The 18,632-nt window shown below is 40.5% G+C and overlaps 1 protein-coding gene across 2 annotated transcripts in view; it reads right to left on the bottom strand.

Moving 5' to 3' along the window:
* PLEKHM3 (pleckstrin homology domain containing M3) overlaps window positions 1-18,632 on the bottom strand; it is a 222,554-nt gene that overhangs the window by 151,761 nt on the left and 52,161 nt on the right. For both annotated transcript variants that reach the window (XM_006142437.3, XM_006142436.3), the window contains one exon: window positions 12,252-12,397. In XM_006142437.3, the coding sequence (XP_006142499.1) occupies window positions 12,252-12,397 (146 nt within the window). The remainder of the gene's footprint in view (window positions 1-12,251; window positions 12,398-18,632) is intronic.

Below are 18,632 nucleotides of genomic sequence, written 5' to 3'. Positions count from 1 at the left end.
AAGAGTGGCCTGACCAAAGAGATTTTCTTCATATCCAATATAAAGAAGTGAGTATGTCTATCGGGTATCTTCACTTACTTACTTATCCTCTCAAAATCACATCGAGTTCTTTGAATGACCACAACAAAACATCTCCGAATATTACAAGTCACAATGATGGTGAAATTGATGGTTTCTATGGCCTTGAGAACTCACTGCAAGTAAACCTCGATTTCTTCCTCCAACCCATGCCTTTATACAACAAGCCTGATTTTTTTTTTTTTTCATTTTTGTCAGTCAGTGTCACCTTTTGTGCATTTGCTCCCCTAATTGGTGTGTATCCTGTCAAGTGCCAGCAGCCTAAGCTCTCAGCAGATCAGGGGGCTGGGACTGCCTTGCTCACTTGTTCTCTAAGCACCTTGCTTAGCTGTCAAAGCCCTGCTCCAGGCAGATTCTTCTAAGCCGTCTAGACCAAACTCGACCAGCGTTCTTTCCCTCTAAATACGTTTTTATCTAACATGTACATGACAAATATATTTATAGCCTACATTCAGAGCGTTAAGTACAAGATGCAGAGGGGAGAATGATAACTGTGTCTGATAGGAGGGAAGGAAGGAATCAGGAGAGGAAGTGAGGTTTACTTAGGCGGGGTTTTAGGAGTCACTATGTTGGGTGAGGACAAGAGGAAGACAAGAGGTGTGAAACAGCATGTGTGATGGGGAGACAGGGAGGATGGATGTGATCTTAAAGAGACTGCTATAGTGGGGGGGGGCAGCTGTGGAAGAAGGGGCCGGAAAGGCAGGAAAGGATTAGAGATCATGAAAGGTTGTGTATGCCAGGCCAAGTGAAGCCCACTTATCTTGCATAAAATCATAGTAAAACCTGGCCTTGACTGAGTACCTATTACATGCACTGTGCTGGTGCTTTCTTTCTTTTTTAAAAAAATATTTATTTATTTAATTCCATTTGTTATTATTATTATTTTAAAATTTGACCAGAGAGAGACAGAGAGAGAAAGATAAAGTGAGAAAGCAAGCCACCAGGTCTGGGAGTAGAACCACGGTCGACCATGTGGGAACCCAGCACCTTTAACCACCACGCCACCTGCTGGCCCCTGTTGGGAGCTTTCTATGAATCATTCATAGAAGTCAACAGCAACCTTATGGAATAGTGCTACTACTATCCTCATTCTAAAGGTGAAGAAATTAGGAAAAGCTAAGAAACTCACCCAAGAGAAGATTGGAACTTTTTTTTTTTTCACTGCTTTCATCACTCTGGTATCAAGAGGGTCTTCAAAGAGTTCATGGAAAATGTGTTATGAAAAAATTGTGAATGAATTTCAAAATTTTTTGCCCCCAAATAAGCTCTAATTCCATTTTTCATGAACTTTTGAAGTACACTGCTCCCCCATACCTAGAGACATTGTTCTATTAGAAATGAAAGGCTCAATATTTTAATAATCTCAGGCATATGGCTGAGGCAACTAATATTTTCAAAACCAGGATCAGGAACTCACTGAGAAAACAGGACTCTAACTGTCAATGAGTTTTTTAGATATATGTTCAAACTAAGAGAATATCAATATAGGAAAGCCTCATTATCTGAGAATAATTAGTAATAGAAAAAAACTTGATAAATAATGATAAGCAAGGATGACAAGGTGTTTTCTTAACATTGTAAAAAAAGAAACCTATTAATGAAACTTGAAATTCTAAATAAATAATTATTTTTAACAAAATTTAGATTATAATTTCTAATCTGTTGAACAAAGAGTAAAGTTTACTCTTTTGGTATCATATTTTTAAAAATAATTCTTTATATTAATTAATTAATTTTTTAAGAGAGATTTGTGCCATAGGGTGTATGCATTTGCCAGAGAGACAGAGAGAGACAGACAGAAAGCGAGAAATCACCTCCCCTTGGGGGGGATGGCTTTGCCACAATTCCCTTTCCTCCATCCTCCTCTCGGGATTTTGGGCATACACCCACCTGCACCTGGTGTGAGTTATAAGCCACCAGGTCCAGGACATGAACTGCGATCATAACCACTATGCCATATGCTGGTGCCAGTATAGTTTTTTTTTTTTTAATGTGATAGACCATGATTGCCTTCATATTTGGTTTTCATGGACTAATAAATAATTATTTCAAATATATATTTAAGAGCTTCTCATGTTTCTTAAACACCTTTCTGAATAATCAATTTTGTTCTTTTTATAAGTATTTTTCTTTGGCTTTTAACAATTCCAGTTCTGCCAGATTCTCATTTGTTGATTACAGTATTTTGCCAACATTACTTTCACTAACTGCATTAAATCCTGTATTCACAACAGTATTTTAAATTTTACCTCTTAGTCGATTTGAGTCATTTTTGCATAAACCATCTGGTCATACAATACATATACAGGAATTAAAGCTTTGATGACCAAAGATATTGCTGTCATGAGTGAGGCTAATTGAATCACACGTTCTAAATGATTTTTTTGTCCAGTGATGACTTTTACTTTACTGTGCAATCTTCTTTACTATAGAGAACTCAAGTAGTTTAAGTGCTCAAGTGACCAATTCAGCATTTTTATTAGAATGAAGTAGTAATAATGTGTTAAAAATTGGAGAACAGTCACATTAAATTTGTCCTGAAATCATGTTTCTTATTTTCTTATTGTATTAAGTACATTTAATATAGAGATTTTTTTTAACTAAGACTTTTTTTTTTTTTTAATTAGGACTTTTTGGGAAATATACCAACTGGAAGGGGTAAGGCTTGAAGGCAGGAGACACAAATTGGAGGCTACTGAATTTCTTCAAGTGAGAGATGTTAAGGGTTCCAGTTATGGTGGTGAGACTAAGGATGTGGTGATGAGGGACCAGCAGTTAGCGTAATGGCTATGTCGCTGGACTCCTACAGAGTCGACCGCGGTTCGAGTCCCGGACCCGGTGGCTTAAACTCATGCTGGGTGTGTGTGCGTGCATGCCCAAGATCCTGAGAGGAGAATGGAGAAGAAGGGATTGCGGCATGACCATCCCCCCGGAGGGTGTTTTTTCTCGCTTTCTGTCTCTCTGTCTCTCTCTGTCTGTCTGGCGAGTGCACGCGCCCTATAGCAAAAACCTCTCCAAAAAAAGAAAAAAAAGGATGTGGTGATGAACACAGTATCAAGTGCTAAAACTAAGGGGCTTATTTTTGCTAGCTGTGTAGGCAAGGCAGCTACAGCAGAGGGAGGAGTCCAGAATGTCCCCAGGTCTGGTAGTGGTGACAGGGGTATTCACTAAGGGGAATCGTGTGTCAGGGGAAACATATGGTGATTGTGATATAACCAATCTGGGGCATGTTGAATTTGAGGCGCCCAGGGGACAGGCTTCATCTTACATATATTCAATATTTATCCCTGCTGACCTACTATGTGCCAGCAATTGTACTAAAGCATGTACAGGAAGCTCATATTACAGAGAAAATAGACAAGCAACTATCTGCTATACCAACGTGATGAAAATAAAAATAACAACAAATACCATTCAGTAAGTGTTTATCACGATCATTGCTAAAGGCTTTTATATTTTTTCCTTCTTTTTTTTTTTTTTTTTATAATTTGACAAAGGTAAAGTATAAATATAGGAGAGAGACACAGAGATAGAAGGAAAGTGAGAGAGCATCCTCCATGGGAGATGGCCACTTCACAATCTCTTCTCCATTTCTACTTCCTTTTGGGATTTTGGGCTGCATACACATGCCTGGCATGTTTTTCAAGCCACCTGATCGAGAACTCAAATGGCGTAGGTCATGTGGAATCCAGTCATCTTAATGACTTTTGGCTGGCCCAAGTGCTTTTATTATATTGTTCAAATTCACAAAATTCTTTTAGCTAAATATATGAACTGTGACAAAAACAAATGAGTATTTGGCACATACTACGTTCTAGGCACTATTCTAAAACTTACGTGTTCTAAGACATTTAATCAGTAGTAACCCTAGAAAGTACTATTTATCCTCACACAGATAAGGAAACTTCAACACTGTTAGACTAAATAATATATTAATACTTAGGTTAGACAGCTAATAAGTGACAAAGACAACACTTGAACCCAGGTATTGTGGGCTCATTTTATGGATTAGGAAACCAAGGCTCAGGGAAGTTCAAGATATTTGCTCCAACAAATCAAGCACCTACTAAGTAGCAGAGATAGGATTTGCACAAATGCCTACTCAACTCTAAGCTCCTGCTATAAACCCCTAAATAAGTGCAATTATTTATTTAGGGTTTTTTTGGAGAAGTTTTTGCTATAGGGCACATGTGCTCACCAGAAAGACAGACAGAAACAGAGAGACAGAAAGCAAGAAATCACCCTCAGGGGGGATGGCCATGCCGCAATCTCTTCTCCTCCATTCTCCTCTTAGGATCTTGGGCACGCACGCACACATGCCTGGCGTGAGTTTAAGCCACCGGGTCCAGGACTCAAACCACGGTCGACTACATGGAAGTCCAGTGACATAGCCATTATGCTAACTGCTGGTCCTAATAAGTGCAATTCTTGAGACCCATGCATGGCTGGCATTGTGGTGCATGAAGGAGAGTTAGCAATGCTGAAAATGGGGAAGGTGGGGAGCAACAGGAAGGTCTCGCCAAGGAAGATGTCTTCGAGTCAACTCTGGAAGAACTACAGCGATATGGACAGCAATATCTGGAGCACACATGGAAGGGTGCTCACAAAACAAGAGAAAGGACCCTTCTTTCTCTCAAGAGAGGAGGGATGAAGTAAGGACAGGTATGAATCTACATACATTTGTAGGTGTTCATGTTCACATCTCATAATTTCATTCTTCTCCTTAAAGTAAGAGCAAAGTCATATGTCAAGAAAAACTGAGATGAGGTATCTTGAAGACAAGGAAGATCTGGATGGGGGATCAGAAGAAAGAACTACTTAGAGATATTAAAAAGGACATAAGCCAATTGGCCACTCACAATTTTCATGTTCATTTTAAACTTCCAAGATTCCAGGTAAATGGCAGCTATAGGGTCCTTCCCCAGCCATTTGCTACTAAGTGACGTAATTATCATGAAACGTCTCAGACAGCTATTAACAAAGAGACATTAAAAACAGCAATATAGCTTTTTTTTAACATGGAGCACCTTGCATGTGAGGTTCATTCAAGGCAAATGTCAAATATTTGGGCAAAAGGATTGGAAAAAGCTTCTACTCACATGAGGTAACAGAATGATGTAATGTGCTGTATAGACAAGACAGAGGACCATAACAGAATTCTAAGCCTAGAGTACCACTCCAGTGGACAGTTGGATCCCTGGAGTTGCCAAATTCCAGGACTTGTTTATAGAAAGGTGGAAATGCTGCATAACATAGCTAATTAGTCTCACAGCTTAAAGACCATTAGGTTGAAAACTAAAGCTGAGATGTCTATTAAAGCCACAGATGCTGATTTTAATAGCAAAACTAGAGCTGGAGATACAAGTGGAAATCATCAGCATATAAATCCTGGTAGTTAGAATCATAGAAGGGAGGAAGGTGAACCAATAGAAAGAATATAAAGTAGGAGGGAGGCCGCAGGTGGCATAGTGGTTGAGGCACTGGACGACCACATGACCAACTGCAGTTCTAGTCCCAGACCTGGTGACTTCAAACTCATGTTAGGCAAATGTGCAAGCCTGCAAAAAATCCTCAGAGGAGAATGGAAAAGGGTTTGTGATGTGGACATCCCTCCTGGGGTGTGATTTCTCACATTCTATCTCTCCATCTCTATCTCTCTGGCAAGTGCATGCATTCTATAACAACAACAAGAACAACAACAAATTCTCTTTCTCTCTCTCTCTCAAAAAAAAATATATATATATTTATATATATATAATAAAAGGAAACCAAAGAATGAACCTTAAGGAATATTAACAATAAAGATATAGGCAGAAGACAAGGGATCAGAGAAGGTAATTAAGAAAAAAAGAGTTAGAAGTCAGGGGAGAACTAGGGGTGTGTTATGAAAATCAAGTCAGGGAAATTCAAAAAGAGGATGGTCCAAATGGTCAAATACTGTACTCCAGAGGATTCAAGCAGAATAAGAAACTGCCAAGGGGGCCAGCAGGTGCAATGGTGGTTGAGGTGGCTGGATTCCACGTAGCCAGCTACATGGTTCAAGTCCTAGACCCAGTGACTTAAAAAACATGCCAGGAGCATGTGTGTGCATTCCCAAAATCCTGAGAGGAGAATGGAGAGGAGATTGCAGTGTGGCCATCCCTCCAGTGGGTGCTTTCTTATTTTCTCTCTCTGTCTCTGTTGAGTACATGTGCACTATAGCCAACCAAGAAAACAAAACAAAAACTTTCAAGGGTTAACTGGATTTGCCCAAAATGTGATAGGGAAGGGAGGAATTAAGACCATGAACAGAAGTAGAAGGAATAAACCTTCCATAGGAGGAGTGATGTTTCTCCTGTGACTGGAAGAATGAAAAAGAGGAAGGATGTGGATTTAGACAAGTCTGCATGTAGGTTGATGGAATTCTTGCTTTCTCACCCATATTTTCTTTATGAAGCAGAAAGTATAGGCATATCCCAGAGAAACTGAACCTTTCAAATCATGAATGCTGAGACCAGCAGATGGTGTAATGGTTATGTTGGTGGACTCCCACATAGACGACTGTGATTCAAGTCCCAGATTTGGTGGCTTAAAACTCATCCAGGATATATGTGCATGCATGCCCAATATCCCAAGAGGAGAATGAAGGAGAAGGGACTGAGGCATGGCCATCCCTCCTGGGGGATGATTTCTCACTTTCTGTCTCTCTTGTGAGCACATGCACCCTATAGCAAAAGACTTTCTTAAATAAATAAAAAATAAAATAAAATCATAGATGCTGTATTGGGAAAATGCATTTTGCATGCTGTAATGATATACAGTGAATGAATGTATAAAAAAGTAATAAAATACAGTGACCAGAATTCTACCCAAATTAATATACATATTTAATGCAATTCCAGTCAAAATATCAGAGACATTCTTCACAGATCTAGAAAAGACAATCATAGAATTTGTCTGGAATCATAAAAGACCTCACACTGCCAAAGCAATCCTGTGAAAGAAGAGTGGAGTGAGGGCATCTCACTCCCTTACCCCAAAATATACTATAAAGCTGTGATAATCAAAACAGCATGGTATTGGCACAAAAACAGACAGGTGGATCAATGGAATAGAATAGAGACCCCAGAAATAAGTGCCAGAGCTTACAGTCAACTGATTTTTGACAAAGGATACCAGTCAATCCACTGGGCAAAGGAAAATCTCTTTAGTAAATGGTGCTGGAAAAACTAGGAATCCACCTGCAGAAAGATGATACTGAATCCCCATCTTTCACCATTAACAAAAATCAACTCAAAATGGATCAAAGATCTGAACCTAAGACCTTAAACTATAAAACCACTGGTGGAAAACACTGGAGAAACTCTGGGAGACATGGGGATGGGCAAAGACTTCTTAAATAAGACTCCCAAAGCACAAGCAATAATCCCTGAAATAGACAAGTGAGATTATAACAGATTACAAAGTTACTGCACAAGGGACCAGCAGTTAGTGTAATGGCAGTATCACTGGACTCCCATGTAGTCAACCGCGGTTCAATTCCCGGACCCGGAGGCTTAAACTCACATCGGGCGTGTGTGCGTGTGTGCCCAAGATCCTGAGAGGAGAATGGAGGAGAAGGGATTGCAGCATGGCCATCCCCTCTGGCCATGCCACAATCCCTTATCCTCCATTCTCCGCTCGGGATCTTGGGCACGCACGCACAGCACCCAGCATGAGTTTAAGCCACTGGGTCCAGGACTTGAACCGCGGTCGACTATGTGGGAGTCCAGCGACATAGCCATTACGCTAACTGCTGGTCCCAGAATGGGAGAATATTTTTTGTAAAATATGCCTCCGATAAGGGACTGATAACAAGAATACATAGGGAACTCAAGCAGTTTAACCGAAACAAACAAACAAACAAACAATTAAAAGATAGAACAAAGAGCTGAACAAAAATCTCTGTAAGAAGACATACAAACAGCCAAAAGCATATGAGGAAATACTCAACATCCATTATCGTAAGAGAGATGAAGATTAAAACCACAATGAGATACCACATAACCCCTGTCAGAATGGTGAAGATTAAAAATACAAAAAATGATTAAGTGTTCCCAGGGATGTGGTGAAAGGGGAGCTCTCCTACACTGCTGGTGGGAATGTAAATTGGTCTAACCACTGTGGCAAACAATATGAAGGTCCCTCAAAGATTTACAAATAGAACAACCATTTGATCCAGCAATCTCAATTCTGGGTATCTATCCAAAGGACAGGAGAATGCTCAGTCAGAAAAATGCTTGCACATCAATTTTACTGCAGCATTACTCATGATCACTAAGACATGGAACCAAACCAAACATCCACAAACAGATGAACGGATTGAAAAAGTGTGGCACCTATACTCTATGGAATAGTATTCAGCTATAGTAAACAACAAGACCTTGGCATTTGATAGACAGTGGTCAAATATGGAAGATTTATTTCTGAGTGAAGCAAGCAAGGCTATGAAAAAAGATATTGTACATATCCACTTAATATATACCGACTATCCACACTCTAGGGTAGAGATCGAAATAATGGAGGGCATAAAAGCAATGAGAATAGTTATGGACACTGAAGTCAGTCTGGAATGGGGGGCAGGAAAGGGGAAGAGTATAGAGAATGGCAGCACGAGAACAAATAGAGAGGCCTGACATCTGTGGGTCACAGAAATGGTTTAAAATAACTGTTGATGATAACATGTACAGTATTCTCAACTGGTCTGGTCTGAGAAGTATTTCAAGTCGGGTAAATTCTCTTTGCAAGCCAAATGATGTAAAGTGACTGAATGTTTAAAAATATGAGAATAAATAAATAATAATAATATAATAATCTGAAAATAAAAAGAAGGGCTATTTGTAAATTATATGGATAGCAATGTCTTTGTCTTGACTGGTATGCATGATAATCATGCTGGAAAAAGAAATGTTATACACTGTAAAGACATATGGGATTAAATGTAATATAAAAATATAATAAAGAAACTTAAAAATAAATAAAAATAAAAAGAACTTTAAAAATATTACATATAAACAATCTTTTTATTATATATATTTACATACATACATATATACACACATATATGTATGTGTGTGTGCATATATATGTGTGTGTGTGTGTGTGTGTGTGTGTGTGTATATATATATATATATATATATGGGCCAGCAGGTGGCATGGCGGTTAAGGACGCTGGAGTCCCACATGGCTGACTGCAGTTCAAGTGTTGGGCCTGGAGGCTTTCTTCTCACTTTCCCTCTCTCTTTCTCTTACTCTATCCCTCTCTGGTCAAATTAAAATAAATAAATAAATAAATAAATATGGTTAAATAAAATAATTCTTAAAAAACAATAAAATATTTTAAAAATCAAAGATGCTGAGATAATTGGATGAAAGCAAGTGATACAAATGGAAGAGAAATTCTTTTAAAAAAACATTTTATATTTATTTATTGTCAATTTAGTGTTTTTCAAATTTTAATAAGAATGATTTGGGGATCTTATCAGGGAGATACTGACAGTAGTTGTGGGATGGTTCCTGAGAGTCTACATATTTTTTTTTTTTTTGGAGAGGTTTTTGCTATAGTGTGCGTGTGCTCGCCAGACAGACAGAGAGAGACAGAAAGCGAGAAATCACCTCCCAGGGGGGATGGCCACACCGCAATCCCTTCTCTTCCATTCTCCTCTTGGGATCTTGGGCACGCACCCACAAGCGCCTGGCCTAAGTTTTATGCCACCAGGTCCAGGACACGAACCGCGGTTGACTACATGGGAGTCCAGTGACATAGCCATTATGCTAACTGCTGGTCCCTGGAAGAGAAATTCTGTAATCTCCCAAATCCCATCTATGTACCCCTGGTAGCCATGTCCATAGACTATGTCTTTTCTCTTATTCCATGCACTCTGCCATGGCCAGACTCTCCTATTGTCTCCATGACTACATGTAGAATCGTGACGCCACCGCACTCATTTGTCACTGACTCTACCATTTCATCCTGGCATTTCTCTTCTCTGTCCTGGATTGTTCACATCAGCAAAAAACATGTGATTATTATTTTTTGTTGTTAAAACAAAAAAAATCAAATCTAATTGACTCCACCTCCCTTTGACTACTCCCCATTTATTTCTTTCTCTGTATAGCAAAACTTCTCAATAGAGTTGTCTATTTTTGTCTCTTCCTATTCTATGTTGAACCCACTCCAATCAGACCTTTGCTCCCACCACTGCATTCAAACAGCTCTCATTAAGGCCACTAATTACCACCACATTACTAAAGCCAATGGTCAATCTCAGTGCTCATCTTATTTGACCTATCAGTATCTGTCACAATTCATCTGGAAACACTTTCTTCACATGGCTTGTCAGACACCCTGGGATCCTTCTACCTCACTGCTCACTCCTTCTTGGCCGCTTTTGTTGGTTCCTCCTCTTCTCTCTATCCTTGCAAGTTGGAGTGTCCCAGTACTCAGTCTTTCTCTACTCCTCTGATGACTTGATTTCACAGCTATCAAGCCTGCTTTCTGTACTTCTCGGATATTCTCCTTGGCTGTTACCAGTTACTCCATAAAGCTGTTAGCATATACCTGTGTGTCTCACTTGTTTCCATTTCTAAATAAACAACAGTCCAGATGAAGGTCTGAGAATGGCTCAGTGTACTGCTCCTTGCTGTGGACCCCCACCTAGAAGCCCTGATGGCTTCCCTCATAGTTCCAGGTCAAGGTGGCTAGTTTGCTTAAAGACTGACCTTTACATGAGTAAGAGGGCTATTCTACTATAAGAAATACCTTAGAGGGGACCAATGGTTAGCGTAATGGCTATGTCGCTAGATTCCTATGTAGTCAATTGCGGTTTGAGTCCCGGACCCGGTGGCTTAAACTCATGATGGGCATGTGTGCATGCGTGCCCAAGATCCCAAGAGGAGAATGGAGAAGAAGGGATTGTGGCGTGGCCATCCCCCGCTAGGGGGGATTTCTCGCTTTCTGTCTCTGTCTGTCTGTCTGGAGAGTGCATACTCCTAGTAGCAAAAAACCTCTCCAAAAAAAAAAAAAAAAGAAATACAAGATCATGCAAGTCTTCTCCAAAGACCAGTAACATGCTCATCCATTAGTTATTGTCCCATTTTTTTCCCCCAGATTGTAAGAAAGAACACTCTATCAGAATTTTCTCTTCATATTCATAGTTAATCATCAAAGTCTAGGGGCTGGCAGGTAGCATGGTGGTTAAGGGTGCTGGACTCCCACATGGCTGACCGTGGTTCAAGTCCCAGACCTGGCAGTTTGCTTTCTCATTTTCTCTCTCTCTCTCTCGTCAAATTTAAATAAATAAATAAAGTTAAATAATTCTTTTTAAAAAATCATCAAAGCATAGAAGTATAAATTGTTCTCTCTCTCTTGTGCATGTGTGTATACATATAGATATGTCTTTTAATTTCGTTTTTTTGTTTTGTCTTAATGAAAGGGAGAAAGCAAAAGAGAGGGCCAGAAAAAAGAAAAAGATAGGCATTTTTGGCAGAGCCTTGCCATGCTGTGATTCTCCGCCCCAGCCTCCTAGTCAGCCAGGACCATAAGTGCCTGTGGCTGTACCTGGTCCATTGAGATTGGGGTGGGAACTGAATCAAACCTCCCATGTGGACCCAGGCTCACATGCGTCCCCGGCAGTGTCTTACCATTTATGCCACCATGGTCGGGCTATTTATCTTTTTAAATGAGGAAATTAATAAGAGACACAGTAAAGAAACCTTTAAACTGTGAGATACTAAAAAAGTGTTAGACAGCTATTCCATAGCCTAGTGGTTAAGAGAGCTGGATCCCACATGGCTGACTGAGGTTCAAATCCTGGTCCCAACAGGTTGAAAAACACGCTGGATACATGTGTGTACTCGAAGAGCCAACAAGACAGAGAAATGGAAGAGAAGGGACGGTGGTGTGACCACGCCCCATTGGTGGGTGCTTTATACCTCACTTTCTTTCTCTCTCTCTCTCTGTCTCTCCCTGGCAAGTGCGTATGCCCTCTGGCAAATAAAAACAAAAAAGAAGTATTAGACAATATCTTGTAGCTTTCGTGAAACTACCTAGTCAAGTCTGTTTCAACTTGCTTTATCATTATTTTTATAGTCCACCTGTCAACATGTGAACACCTGAACTGCTATTGTTAATCGAGCCTAGTCACTGTACCTACCTTGTATTTTGAAGTATCCCAGTTGTGGACTACTCGTGCTGGGATGAGAAAGCTGTCATCCACGTGGCAGCTGCTGCAGTAATACCACCCGCTGTAATTGCACACCTTGGCTTTCCCATTGGAAAGACCTATGGATCGCTGGCATCCTGTTAAAGGAAAAAGAAAGAGTCTATGCTTTCTATTGTACTTCTAACACCTTAGAACAAGGTTACACAACTCTCATGCTAGATGAAAGTCAGTAACAGGAAAGCAGCAGCAGAGAATACATGTATACATGAGTCTGTCTGTCTTCCGAGTCTGACAGCCTCCACTCCCTCCCCTCCTGGGGGATTACTGTGTCTTCTAACCAGTCTTCTGTCTCTGGTCTCTTCCAATTCCATCTCCTCTGCATATAGCTGGCAGAAGCTGATCTCTACGTTCGCATTTTTATCTTGTCACCTCCCCGCTCAAACAATATTTCCACCATGCCCTTTCCTGGAGGCTTCTCACACAGGATCTTGTTTAATTCACACAACATCTCTACAAGGAAGATATTTCAGCTCACCTTACAGAAAAAGAAACTAAGATTTTCGTGAGGTTAAATATCTCATCTGAGGTCACCAAATCAATAAAAGTTGTGGTTTTGATTTGGTTTTAACTCTATCTGATACTAGAATGACCCAAAAAATGGATATAGAGCCTTTCTTTGCTTTACAGAATCAATGTAAGGAATCTGACCTTTGATTGGCTCCATCTCGTCCTTCTATCTTTCTCTCCAACTACTCTCCAATGAAAATAGAACCTCCTTGTTTCAGAGAACTCTCTTCATTGTTTCCCAAATAAACAGTGTACTCACTCCACCCTCCACATATCAGTGCATACTGCTTCTCCTACACAACACTCTCTTCTCGCTCTCTGCTTTGACAAACCTTGCCCCTTTATACAAGACCACTGCAAGTGATTACTAGCGCCCATTCCCATCCAAGTAAGTTCACGATTCTGTGAGCACTGTCCTGGTACTATCAGGAGACCTGGTAACAGCAATGGCCAGGCCACAAAGAAGCCATTATTTTCTCTTTAGACAGGAGCATCTGTCATCTGCTGATGAACATGAAAATCCTGTAGCAATCATCCCAAAGGACAGTTCCATCACAGCTCCAGAACAGGTAATCATGAATATACAAATAGCATCATTACTCTGACATGTCTGGTCTAGACTTCTCATTTAGAAATCCTTCTATGTAGCTCATTTCATGGTTGGGTGCCAAGCACTATATTGATAAAGAAAATCTGACACTAAAGCTAGTCTGTGATGTGGATACAAAAATGAATTACGCTTTTAATAATAATAATAATAATAATTATCAGTGTTGCACCCCATTCCCATTACGAGGAGGAGCTCGAACACATTTAGTATTTCAACTAAATACTATTTTAACTAAATACTTCCCCGTGAGTCTGAGAAGAAATTGATTCACATGAACTCCACAGATGCAAATATCACAAAACTCAACAGCACTTCCATTTTCATCACAAACTGCAAGACACCTATAATCAGGCAGTTTCACAGCATGTCCTTCAGAAAGGGAATTCTATTTTTTTTTAAATATGAGATGTAGTGAAGACAGTAAGTAAACATATTAGTATTATGCATCCAGTACTTGATCCTTGTTCCTTCTAAGAATGGTTAGGATCTTGTAACTACTGAGTTATAAGATCATAACAAGTTCTTGCTTTTCGACAGAGAAATGAGAAACGTGTAAAGATAAGGAAGAACCACCCCCCCAACACACACACACACACGCACACACACACCCCTACTGTTGGACAGAGGAGATGCTGTCATGACCACAGGGCTGTGAACCCACTGGCTACATCGCTCGTTTGGCAGTTGGCACGCAACTCCTTAAATTGTCATGCCTTTATGGGCTTGCCCAGCCAGGACCACACTATAAACTCCTCACATCTCTTTTTCATCCTTAGTACTTAACACAGAATTGTACACATGGTGAACAATTTTAAAATGTTTATGTTGAAGGGATGCTAAATGTAGTGGGAAATTGGTAAATATTTTTTTCTGGAAGTCACGATAAACTAAGTATTATTTGATATACATACACAGAGATTTTAGTTTCCCAAAGCTGTTCAACATTGATTATATTAACCTGGTCACTTGCTTATAGAAACAGCCTTCTTTTCCCTGTTAAAATATACTGTCCATTCTGGGGCCAGCAGATGGCTTAATGGTTATGTCGCCAAACTCCCATGTAGTCAACCACAGTTCAAGTCCCAGACCTGGTGGCTTAAAACTCACACTGGGCGTATGTGCGTGAGTGCTCAAGATCCCGAGAGGAGAATGGAGGAGAAGAGATGATGGCATGGCCACCACCCCTAGGGGATAAATTCTCACTTTCTGTCTCTCTGGTGAGTGCACACGCTGTGTGTGTGTGTGTGTGTGTGTGTGTGTGTGTGTGTGTGTGTATAGTATATGTATAAAGTTCAGAGAGAGCAAGAGCCCATTCTAAGAACCACGTATTACACATTTTTTCATATCTGACCTGTGGAACAGAGTTCTGTAGAACTAAATACATTCTAGACACTGGGATAGTGCTGTCTCCAAAAAAACTATAGATACAATGACTTAAAACTGAAATGATACTAAATTGAATTCAATATTCCTAATGATTTACAAGGTGGTCACGATTTTGCAGAAATTTAGAATCATTATTATAATTGCTCACAGAGAACACTGAAAAATAAACTAGGCATTTAGCTTTTTGGTTGTTTGGATGTCAGATGTAAAAACCTCAGGAAACATTTTCTGAATGTCTGTATATTCATTAGTAGGAACTACTGGGCTTATCTGTCTATAATTACTCTAAAGTCTGTTTATGTATGTCTTCCATGACGGAGAGCCACAGAAAGAGCACCCCAACAGGGTCTCAATGCTGCAGTCCACCCCAGTCAGCCAGCTTTGGCTCCTGGGCACGTGTGTGCCCGGCAAACTCAGTGGATCTCCAGAAGCAAACCTGGAACCTTCCCATGGGGGTCAGCCTCACAAAGATTGACTTTTACCACTGTGCCACCTTCTGGCCCCTTGTCTGTAAGTTTAACAACTTTTTTATAATTTTCCAGATGCAACATACCTAGGAAATGTTTAAACACACAAATATGCATCTTAAGAGAGCATACTAGCTTTAAAATGTTTATATCAACTTGGGCATGCAGGTCCAAAGTTCAACATGCTAGACGCTGAACCATAAGAGCTAACGATTCAATAAATGAGCTAAATGTCTTCACAACTATGCATGGGCTCAGGAAACAGAGAAAGGACGAGAGAACGTGGCTAGGGCTTATTCAGGTTTCAGTTCAAATAAAGGCAGCGGCACACTCCTACTTCTAGTCTTTGGTATCTTTCCCTTCAAAATTTAGAACCATGCCATCCTGCTCTCCGTGCCATAATCACCCTAATAACTCAGAAGTCATTACACGGGTCATTGTGCTCGTGACTGCTTTGGATACACAGCACATAGACAAGCACCAGTCTAAAGTCAGGAAGCCCGGGCCTGTTCTTCTGTAGGGCATACCGTGTACCTGACCCATCAAACCCTCAGCATCTGCTTCCTCATCACAAAATAAAAGGGTTAAACTACAGACCGGCTGTTAGCGTAATGGCTATGTCGCTGGACTCCCACGTAGTCGACTGCGGTTCGCGTCTCGGGCCCAGTGGCTTAAAACTCACGCCAGGCGCGTGTGTGTGCGTGCCCAAGATCCCGAGAGGAGAGTGGAGGAGAAGGGATTGTGGCATGGCCATCACCCCTGGGGGGTGATTTCTCGCTTTCTGTCTCTCTCTGTCTGGTGAGCACACACGCCCTATAGCAAAAACCTCTCCAAAAAAAAAAAAAAAGGGGGTTAAACTAAATTGGTGGATTGTCAAATTCAGCTAGGAGGAATCCACATTTCTTTTTTTTTCTTTTCTTTTTTTTCTTTTTTTCTTTTTTTTTTTTTTTTGGAGAGGTTTCTGCTATAGGGCACATGCTCTTGCCAGAAAGAGAGAGACAGAGAGACAGAAAGTGAGAAATTACCCTCCAGGGGGATGGCCACACCGCAATCCCTTTTCTGCCATTCTCCTCTTGGGATCTTGGGCATGCATCACACACGCCCGGCATGAGTTTAAGCCACTGGGAATCCAACGATGTAGCCATTACGCTATCTGCTGGTCCCAGGAATACATATTTCTAATGTGCGTCCTCACCTTCTTTCCTCCATCAGGGATTCTGGTGGGTAAAAACTGAGGACTGCTCCCTGATTTCTATGTGACCTCCAATGGCCCTCGGGGCTCTGTCATTCTGATTTGATTCAATAGACGTGCGGGAGGTGTGCAGAACCCCTCAGTGAAAAGCTCATAATTTGTCACAGTTTACTTTCTAAGTTTCCAAAGTCAACATTTCAGGTTCATAATCAATTTCAAAAAATTTGCTATGTAGAAACAAACTTGAATTCATTTTACCAGTGCTTTTCCAGAACATTCTTGTCTCCCTTGGGAGGTATCTTATTCAACTTAGAATGAAAACTTTTAATCACCAAATAGAGTGTATTTGTCTTTGAAAGAACATAAGATGGCCAGGAAAGAAAATTATAGGCTAGTGACCCAATGTAGATGTATTTTCAAAAAAACAACAGATGCCATTTATTTAAAGAAGGAAACAGCCGTTCTTTCAATTAACAGCAAGATTTCCTTTAATATCATATTAGCAAATCACGGATTAAATATGTCTGAAACAGTTTCCCATAAAGATACACAATCTGGGATTTTACTTGATCATTGTAAAGTTTTCAGCGGGTTGGGGGGAATGTGTTTTCTTAATAAGGACTGTTACAAAAACACATTTTTGGAGGGTGCCAAAGCTGGACTCTGAAAAGCAACATTATGAGGAGAAAAAATGGAGCTGCAAAGTAGACACAAAAAAATAATTAATTGAAATAACTAATTAGAGCCTATTTACATATTATATTTTTTTATGTACTTTCAAACAAGACTTTTCAACAATGTTTCTAAATTAAAGGGCATTTGTAGTAGGGAACACTTCACATGTTGGATCAAAGCAAACACATTCTTCCCAGTCTCTTTTTGAAACTTTTCAGAGCATGTATTCAATTCATAGGAACAAAAAACTATCTCACAAGAGAACCCACTGGCCTTTTTTTTTTTTTTTTTTTTTTTATTGCTTCCCACCCCACTTCAAATCTTTAATGACCACATGCTCTGAAGAGCTTAGCTTCCCCTCTGATACACTTTTGGAAACAAATGTCACCATTTAACAGAACTTCTATTTGCTGCATGTACAGTCCATTTCCCAAATGGCCTTTCACTAAAGATACCCCAAAGAATCCGTTGCTGGGGGTTGAAGCAGAAATGCTGGCACAGTTCCGCACAAAAGCACGATCCTTCTTTTAACAAGTCCACCTAGTTAGCTCAGTTGGCTACAGTGTGCTGTTCCGAAGTTGCAACGTGGTAGAGGAGCCAATCCTCTCCACTTCATAGCTACCATCCTCAGCCCTCCTTTCCTAAGCAGTGGCTGGGAACTCATGGGGAGAAAGGCAAGTAGCAGGGGTGTGGGTGGACCCAGATGGGTCTCTCTCACACAGGAAAGCACCCATTAAGTGTGTTCAATGTGTGATCAGTCACGCCACCCCCTTTCCATCTCTTAAGCTAAGTTTTTACCCAATTTGGAAAAGTAAATCCAGTGTTTTGTATTGGGGAGGAAGAAATGCTCTATGAAAAGAGCAAAGGCAAATAAAAAGAATGTGCCTTTCTTAAAAGGGGAGAAAAAGATGGGACCAGCAGTTAGTGTAATGGCTACGTCGCTGGACTCCCATGTAGTCGACCGCGGCTAGAGTCCCGGACCTGGTGGCTTAAATTCACACCAGGTGCATGTGTGTGCGTGCCCAAGATCCCGAGAGGAGAATGGAGAAGGGACTGCGGAGTGGCCATCCCCCCCAGGGGGTGATTTCTTGCTTTCTGACTCTTTCTGGCAAGCGCATGCATCCTATTGAAAAACCTCACACACACACACACACACACACACACACACACACACAAACACACACACAAATGGAGAAAAAGAGATAAGACAAATTTCATTGCTCCATCAAAAGAAAAAGACAAAAAAATCTGACCTGGTGAGTTTCATGCTCTCTTTTACCACAGTACAGGGTAGGATAGACAGAGCTGTCCAGGAGTGGGAAAAGGGATATCCCTGTTCTCCCTTTTGCCTTTCCTCCCCAATCCTGGCAGAGAACAGTGAGTCACAGTAAGCATTATATAAAATGTTCCTGGACATTTTGACTTTGATCAAATGCTCTTGAGACCAAATGTTCTAAAATAAAGGAAAGCAGGAA

This window comes from Tupaia chinensis, unplaced genomic scaffold, assembly GCF_000334495.1.
Source record: "Tupaia chinensis unplaced genomic scaffold, TupChi_1.0 Scaffold000076_1, whole genome shotgun sequence".
Taxonomy (NCBI): domain Eukaryota; kingdom Metazoa; phylum Chordata; class Mammalia; order Scandentia; family Tupaiidae; genus Tupaia; species Tupaia belangeri.
This window is presented reverse-complemented; position numbering and strand designations above follow the sequence as displayed.